Source organism: Palaemon carinicauda, chromosome 45, assembly GCF_036898095.1.
Source record: "Palaemon carinicauda isolate YSFRI2023 chromosome 45, ASM3689809v2, whole genome shotgun sequence".
Classification (NCBI taxonomy): domain Eukaryota; kingdom Metazoa; phylum Arthropoda; class Malacostraca; order Decapoda; family Palaemonidae; genus Palaemon; species Palaemon carinicauda.
In genome coordinates this window covers 8,091,818-8,101,817 of record NC_090769.1, presented here as the reverse complement: position 1 = coordinate 8,101,817, position 10,000 = coordinate 8,091,818, and the positions used below count along the sequence as shown (strand labels likewise).

Sequence of the window (10,000 nt, the reverse complement as noted above, 5' to 3'; positions counted from 1 at the left end):
AAAGATATATATATATATATATATATATATATATATATATATATATATATATATATATATATATATATATATATACTGTGCGTGTATATATATATATATATATATATATATATATATATATATATAAATATATATATATATATATATATATATATATATATATATATATATATATATATATAAAGAGAGAGAGAGAGAGAGAGAGAGAGAGAGAGAGAGAGAGAGAGAGAGAGAGAGAGACATACAGACCTATCTAAATTTACACTTAATTGCAAAAGCAAATTCGCAAAAACCATTTGAATACTGTTATTGAATAAAATATGTAGCCATTTCTTTTTGCACTTTTAAAAGAGGTCCTGAATCTAATTAACACGACTAATTAAGAAAAGAAGAAAGCGAGCGATAGAATATCAATGATGAATTGACTAGAATTAATAGATAGAAATTTGGCAATTCTTGGGAGATATTTTGATTCTTAAAGCTAGAGTTCTTGTTACCTGAGTCAAAGCTTAGCTTATATTAAAAGATATGTAAATTTTGAAAACGACGATGATGAAGGGTTAGGTGAAAAATTATGCTTTAAATGTTACTGAGGAGCAGAATAGATTATATGAAAGAGTTATTATGAGAAGTATTGAATTTATTAGATTACATCATAATGTAAATAGGATGTATAAAAGAAGTCAGTGACGTGTTATTGAAAGAAAATAGTTGTTTAAAAATTGATGAGAGGTTAGTAAATGATATGTATATATATATATATATATATATATATATATATATATATATATATATATATATATATATATATATATATATATATATGTATATGTATATGTATATGTATATGTATATTTTTAATGCAGGTAAAGAAAGAAGGAAATAATTTAACGAACGAAGAAAACGAACCAGAATTAAATAACAGCAAAAGTAGAATAGCAAAATGTTTGAAAAAATAATCAGTAAATACTTAGAAGAAAGGTATTTTCCTTTAAGGTACTGGAAGAAAGATTAGGTAATTGTTTTTCAGATAAAGATTTCTAATTAGGAAAGTTGTTAGAGGATTTGAAATATTCCGTTGATATAGAGTATTTTTTTTTTTTTTTTTTTTTTTTTTTTTTTTTTTTGTAATCCGGACACTGCACTATTTAAAAAAAGTCATGCAAAAAGAGTTAATGGATGAATGAAAAATATCCCAATTAGGGGATGAAGTAATAGTTCCTCTTTTATTATAAGGGATGCATAATCTCTCAGGGATATATTCTGTTAGTATAAAGAGCCACACAAACGCACCGAGAGACACGGTTGAAAATATTCCACAGAAATTAACTGGCAGAAGACAAAAAAACATTTCTTTGTACTTTTTGCAAGTAGAAGTGAGCTTTCCTCTAGAAACTGGAGAGAGAGAGAGAGAGAGAGAGAGAGAGAGAGAGAGAGAGAGAGAGAGAGAGAGAGAGAGAGAGAGAGAGAGAGAGAGAGAGAGAGTGTTTCAACAGAAAATTTAATTTGTAAATTAAAAGAAAAATAGTACCAAAAGGTAAGATCCATCTATGTCTCACGTTTAAATCTTGACTTTGCATAAACCTAATTGCTATTAGAAATATAATGAAGTTCCACAAGACACTAATAAAAAAAATAAAGTACAGAAAATATTTTCACAAAAAACAAGACCTTAATCAAATATTTTCCATAAGACAAAATTTGGAAATAATTCCATCCAGAAAAGACACGAAGAACGTTTGAAATACTAAGCTATTCCCTTAAAAGAAATCCCTGCCAAAATATTTTTATGAAAACAAATAGAAAATACAGATTTACGTTGAAATAATTTCATCCAGAAAAACACGAAGAACGTTTGAAATACTAAGCTATTCCCTAAAAAAAATCCCTGCTAATATATATTTAAAAAAACAAACAGAAAATCAATATTTATGTTGAAATCATTTCATCCAGAAAAACATGAAGAACGTTTGAAATAATAAGCTATTCCCTTAAAAGAAATCCCTGCCAAAATATATTCCAAGCATAAAGATCCACGTATTCCGAAAACAAACAGAAAATCCAGATTTACCATGACTTTGCCAAGCTTTGGGAAAAAAGTTAAAAACAACATCCGACTCTTCTTCTTCCCAGGGTTCACCGTTGCGAAAGCAGCAACATACAGTAATCCCCACCAGCCTGGCTGGAGACGTGCATACATCCCTTGCTAGGGGACCCAAAACCTCATGCACCATTTTCTGGGTCTGTTCAGCGCCCGGGGGAAGGATTTGGCATTTAATCTCCTCCTGCGTATCCTTCTCTCCGTCTGCCATTTCATTCAAGCATCATCTGAGGGAAGATTAAATGGCTGCCAGGTAATGGTACCAGAATCCGCAGGTATACACGGGAGGACACAGATTTGTTTGCTCTTCTCGATCTTGCTTAAATCACACATACATACATACATACATACATACATACATATATATATATATATATATATATATATATATATATATATATATATATATATATATACACATATATACATATATAAGAATACATATTACTAACACTCGTGATTTTAATCAATGTAAATATCAACCACAATGGCATTTAATACCGAATTCTACCTTGGGAATCTATATCCATTGGAATTCATTTATGGTAATTCCACTGGATATATATTCCCAAGGTAGAAATCGGTATTAAATGCCATTGTGGTTGATATTCACACACACACACACACACACACACACACACACACATATATATATATATATATATATATATATATATATATATATATATATATATATATATATATGTGTGTGTGTGTGTGTGTGTGTGTATATATACACATATATATCAACAACAACAACCAAAAATGCAGCCGTTTCGAGTTCACCGTAAGATAAAGGCCTCAGACATGTCTTTATTCATGTGTGGGGTTTGGGCAGTTTTCATCACCACGCTGGCCAGTGCAGTTTGGTGAAGGTGGGAGACTTTTGTCGGATCACTGACAGCAACCCAACGTAGAAGGATGTCCCTGACTAATACAGCTTTGCAGATCATGGCGATACACAAACTCTCTCATCACTATATATATATATATATATATATATATATATATATATATATATATATATATATCTATATATATATATATATATATATATATATATATATATATATATATATATATATATATAGCTAAATGGATAGAATATGAATCGAAAGACAAAAGCGTACTTTAAATATTCAATTTTATGAATATATTGAATCATAATGTACTCCATCTGTCTCCGCATAAACTTATGAATAAATTTGGATGTGGAAATCATATAGTTTTGATAATTTCCTATTGCATAACTTTTATATTGTACTGTTGTTAAGTGTGAGAATGCATATATCAAGTTTTACATGCATACATACATACACACAGACACACATACAAATATATATATATATATATATATATATATATATATATATATATATATATGTATATATATATATATATATATATATATATATATACACACTGTATACATAGCATATCTTTATATATGCATATATATATATATATATATATATATATATATATATATATATATATATATATGTATATATACATATGTATTTATATATGTATGTATGTATATACATATATATATGTATACATATACATATATATATATATATATATATATATATATATATATATATATATATATATATATATATATATATATATACATATATTTGTACGTGTGTGCGTGTGTGGTTGTTTGCATATATGAACAAAAATGACTTCAAACATATGTTTTCTTTCAAACAATAATTATGCGTATCATTTTATGCAATTTCATTATAGAACCCACTTTATATTTTGTAAAATTTTCGTTTTCTTCCTAATAATTCACAAGGGAAATTTTTTTTTGCATAAAAACCAGCTTCTCTCCACCAATCATGGACATAACTTAAAAAATATATCAGTTCATCTAATGAAACCGTTGGTTATACACAGCTTAATGAAACTATCCAACTATAGTTTCGTCTTTCTCTTTATATTTACCTTTTTATTCATCTATTTATCTTTCTATTTCTATTTACATTTTCCATTTTCTATTTATATTTGTTGGAGTTTGAATGAAAGGAGGAGAAAGAAGAGAAGATTAATCTCAGATTATCCGTTTTCATTTCATTCCATATCATTTCACTCTCCCAACTCCTCTTGATCAGAGAGAGAGAGAGAGAGAGAGAGAGAGAGAGAGAGAGAGAGAGAGAGAGAGAGAGAGTTATTAGGAAGTCAGGTGCGGACTGAATTGGCAATGTTGAGAATGGTTTAAATCATTATTATTATCATTAACAGCCAAGCTACAACCCTGGTTAGAAAAGTAAAATGTTACAAGCCCAAAGTCTCCAACAGGGAAAGTAGTTCAGTGATGAAAGGAAGTAATAGAATAGCAATAAAAAGAACTTGTAATTAATTAATAATATAAAATAGGATAAGATCTATAACAACGTTAAAATAGCTATCATACATATTATCATAAAACGAGATATAAGTTTTACTGATTCAACTGCAAGATTAGGAAGATCATTCACAATCTGGTTACTGCTGGAATAAAACTTCTAGAATACTGTGTAGTGTTGATGGGAAAGGCATGACTTACAATTAACTGCAAATTTAGTACTACATAAAGGATGATACAGTAAGGAATGATCTGACTTTAACCGATTATTATTATTATTATTATTATTATTATTATTATTATTATTATTATTATTATTATTATTATTATTATTATTATTATCATTACTTGCTAAGCTACAACCCTAGTTGGAAAAGCAGGATGCTAAAAGCCCAGGGACTTCAACAGGGAAAATAGCCCAGTGAGGAGAGGAAACAAGAAAAAAAAATATTTTAAGAACAGTAACAGGGATGGTCAGAATTATCAAAACTTTTGTGCAGCTAATGATGCCAGAGATTAATATCCAGACCAGGAATAAGGAATGTAAATGTCCGCAAGTTTTTGTTCAACAAATTAAGATGAGAGTCACGTACCATTTAAGAGCAATAACACAATGAAAAAAAGATCCCATAAAGAGATTTCCCGACAGTAGCAAATGAATTTGTATATCATATCCCCTGTAATTTATGTAGAAATGTTCATGTGGTTAGAGGGGTAAAGCTCTTGTAAAGAAAATTAAAAAGCATAAGAAAAGTGTAAGATATGTTTAAGATAACAGCGCCATGTCATGTGTAAGGAAATTGGTTCATTTAAAACACTTATAACTTATAAATATATTTTTTATGATAATTGGAATATACAGTATACAAATATAATGTATGCAGTGCGTTATTTGATTAAATGTAACGGCTCATTACAGATGCAGGTAATTATGGAATGTATTTTGACTTAGTGTTATAGTGTTATATTCTCCACCAGTGTGTTTTCCATTATTGAAGTCTCCCCATCCTAACCCAACAACCCTCTTTATCTCTGGCAGAGAAAACTTAATTCTGGGTCTTAGTTAACAAAGGCCCCATTGATATAAGAGCTGTGAAAATTGCTAATTCTTCTGCCTGTGCTTGAGCTTGGTGGTTCCATGGAGAGAGAGAGAGAGAGAGAGAGAGAGAGAGAGAGAGAGAGAGAGAGAGATCCGGATGGTATATATGAAATGCAATATCTTCGAGCAGTCCTGACCATAGTGACACCTGACTTCTATTTTAGGAACTATGTATTATGTATTGTATATGTCTGAGATGTTAATATTTTTTATTTGTGCTATCATACATTTGTATGTATAGTTGTATATGCATATTTGCATATGAGTTACTGTCGTTTATATGTGGGTTTCTCTAAATATGTATTGGCGTGTAATATATGCGCATGTATGCATATATATATGTAAATCTATGCACATCTATATGCATATGTATATGTAAATCTCTACACATATATATGCTTATATCTTTATGCAAAAGTATATATGTGTAGATGTATGTATAAATGTGTGAATACATATGTGCATATTCATATATATATATATATATATATATATATATATATATATATATATATATATATATATATATAGATACGTGTATACATATAGATATGTATATATATACGTACGTATGATATATATGTATATATACACATATATGTAAATATAAATATATATATATATATATATATATATATATATATATATATATATATATATATATAATGCTTTGATGAAAATAACTTTATTACGAGTTTATTTCATCACTTACCTTAAGGTCCTCCAGATCAATACAGGTGGTGTAATTGGACCACGTTTGGTTGGTCTCCGGGTGTCGGTACCAGGACCCATCCTCGTTACAGACCTTATGCGCCATTCCTATGGGAAACGGAAAAAGGAAACTCATAACAGATAGAAATATGGGACACTAAAAGATAACATAGAAATATAGGACACTAAAAGATTACATAGAAATTTGGGACACTAAAAGATAACATAGAAATATGGGACGCTAAAAGATAACATAGAAATATAGGACAGTAAAAGATAACATAGAAATATAGGACACTAAAAGATAACAGAAATATGGGACACTAAAAGATAACGTAGAAATGTGGGACACTAAAAGATAACATAGAAATGTGGGACACTTAAAGATAACATAGAAATATAGGACACTAAAAGATAACAGAAATATAGAACACTAAAAGATAAAATAGAAATATAGGACACTAAAAGATAACATAGAAATATGGCACACTATAAGATAACATAGAAATATGGGACACTAAAAGATAATATACAACTATGGGACACTAAAAAATATTTTCTTTCAATTAAACTAAATTTCCATTTATGTAGAATTTCTGCTTCTTCTGCCTTGAGAAAATGTGGCTAAAGAAAGTTTATGAGACTGGAGAAGTTGTGAATAGTGAAAATATTGTTATAGATAGTTTGTGAGACTGGAGAAGTTGTGAAAATACTGTTATAGATAGTTTGTGAGACTGGAGAAGTTGTGAAAATATTGTTATTGAAAGTTAGTGAGACTGAAGTTGTGAAAATACTGTTATAGATAGTTTGTGAGACTGGAGAAGTTGTGAAAATATTGTTATTGAAAGTTAGTGAGACTGAAGTTGTGAAAATATTGTTATAGATAGTTTGTGAGACTGGAGAAGTTGTGAAAATATTGTTATTCAAAGTTAGTGAGACTGAAGTTGTAAAAATATTGTTATGGATAGTTTGAGACTGGAGATGTTGTGAAAATATTGTTATTGTAAGTTAGTGAGACTGAAGTTGTGAAAATATTGTTATGGATGGATTGAGACTGGAGATGTTGTGAAAATATTGTTATAGAAAGTTTGAGACTGGAAAGGTTGTGAAAATATTGTTATAGATAGTTTGAGACTGGAGAGGTTGTGAAAATGTTATAGATAGTTTGAGACTGGAGAGGTTTTGAAAATATTGTTATAAAAAGTTTGAGACTGGAAAAGTTGTGAAAATATTGTCATAGGTAGTTTGAGACTGGAGAGGTTGTGAAAATGTTATAGATAGTTTGAGACTGGAGAGGTTTTGAAAATATTGTTATAGATAGTTTGAGACTGGAGAGGTTTTGAAAATATAGCTATAGAAAGTTTGAGACTAGAGAGGTTGTGAAAATATTGTTATAGAAAGTTTGAGACTGGAAAAGTTGTGAAAATATTGTTATAGGTAGTTTGAGACTGGAGAGGTTGTGAAAATAGTATTATAGATAGTTTGAGACTGGAGAGGTTGTGAAAATAATGTTATAGAAAGTTTGAGACTGGAGAGGTTGTGAAAATAGTATTATAGATAGTTTGAGACTGGAGATGTGAAAATATTGTTATAGAAAGTTTGAGACTAGAGAGGTTGTGAAAATATTGTTATAGAAAGTTTGAGACTGGGGAGGTTGTGAAAATATCGCTATACAAAGTTAGAGACTGAAGAGGTTGTGAAAATATTGTTATAGAAAGTTAATAAGATAGAACAAAAGGACTAAAGGAGCCAAATTCTTGTAAGGAATAAAAAGATCCAGTCTTTTAGTCATAATCTGTTCAGTCAAGGTAATATTACTACTTCCTTCCTATGAGTTTCATCGCTGCTTTTCCAAGCAATGGGTAATCTCAGAATACATAAAGATATGAAATGCAATCTCAGATTACTTAAAGATATGAAATGTAATCTCAGAATACTTAAAGATATGAAACGTAATCTCAGAATACTTAAAGATATGAAATATAATCTCAGAATAATTAGAGATATGAAATGCAATCTCAGATTACTTAAAGATATGAAATGTAATCTCAGAATACTTAAAGATATGAAATTAATCTCAGAATACTTAAAGATATGAAATGCAATCTCAGATTACTTAAAGATATGAAATGTAATCTCAGAATACTTAACGATATGAAATGTAATCTCAGAATACTTAAAGATATGAAATGTAATCTCAGAATAATTAAAGATATGAAATGCAATCTCAGAATAATTAAAGATATGAAATGCAATCTCAGATTACTTAAAGATATGAAATGTAATCTCAGAATACTTTAAGATATGAAATGTAATCTCAGAATACTTAAAGATATGAAACGTAATCTCAGAATACTTAAAGATATGAAATGTTATCTCAGAATACTTTAAGATATGAAATTTAATCTCAGAATACTTAAACATATGAAACGTAATCTCAGAATACTTAAAGATATGAAATATAATCTCAGAATAATTAAAGATATGAAATGCAATCTCAGATTACTTAAAGATATGAAATGTAATCTCAGAATACTTAAAGATATGAAATTAATCTCAGAATACTTAAAGATATGAAATGCAATCTCAGATTACTTAAAGATATGAAATGTAATCTCAGAATACTTAAAGATATGAAATGTAATCTCAGAATAATTAAAGATATGAAATGCAATCTCAGATTACTTAAAGATATGAAATGTAATCTCAGAATGCTTTAAGATATGAAATGTAATCTCAGAATACTTAAAGATATGAAACGTAATCTCAGAATACTTAAAGATATGGAATGCAATCTCAGATTACTTAAAGATATGAAATGCAATCTCAGATTACTTAAAGATATGAAATGAAATCTCAGAATACTTAAAGATATGAAACGTAATCTCAGAATACTTAAAAACATGAAACGTAATCTCAGAATACTTAAAGATATGAAATGAAATCTCAGAATACTTAAAGATATGAAACGTAATCTCAGAATACTTAAAGATATGAAACGTAATCTCAGAATACTTAAAGATATGAAATATAATCTCAGAATAATTAGAGATATGAAATGCAATCTCAGATTACTTAAAGATATGAAATGTAATCTCAGAATACTTAAAGATATGAAATTAATCTCAGAATACTTAAAGATATGAAATGCAATCTCAGATTACTTAAATATGGAATGTAATCTCAGAATACTTATCGATATGAAATGTAATCTCAGAATACTTGAAGATATGAAATGCAATCTCAGAATACTTAGAGATATGAAATGCAATCTCAGATTACTTAAAGATATGAAATGTAATCTCAGATTACTTAAAGATATGAAATGCTATCTCAGATTACTTAAAGATATGAAATGTAATCTCAGAATACTTAAAAATATGAAATGCAATCTCAGAATACTTAAAGATATGAAATGCAATCTCAGAATACTTAAAGATATGAAATGTAATCTCAGAATACTTGAAGATATGAAACGTAATCTCAGAATACTTAAAGATATGAAACGTGATCTCAGAATGCTTTAAGATATGAAATATTTGTTCGTTTCTACTTTCCCACTCCAAAGACTTTATACTATGAGTAGAGGGCTGATGACTTTGATTAATTAGGATCAAGTTCCGTTCTTTTCTACCCTCATGTTTTTCTTTCCAGTAAGCCCAAAGGTAGATAATAGCATTAGGTTGCTGCCTCACTAATCCTCGCAGAAAATTAACCATAATAATGGCTTGAT

At 28.5% G+C, this 10,000-nt stretch overlaps 1 protein-coding gene across 1 annotated transcript in view; it reads right to left on the bottom strand.

Annotated features, from left to right (window-relative positions):
- The window catches only part of LOC137634943 (calcitonin gene-related peptide type 1 receptor-like), a 223,676-nt gene that overhangs the window by 67,733 nt on the left and 145,943 nt on the right, over window positions 1-10,000 (bottom strand). The window contains 1 exon segment of the mRNA XM_068367506.1: window positions 6,269-6,375. Within this exon segment, the coding sequence (XP_068223607.1) occupies window positions 6,269-6,375 (107 nt within the window).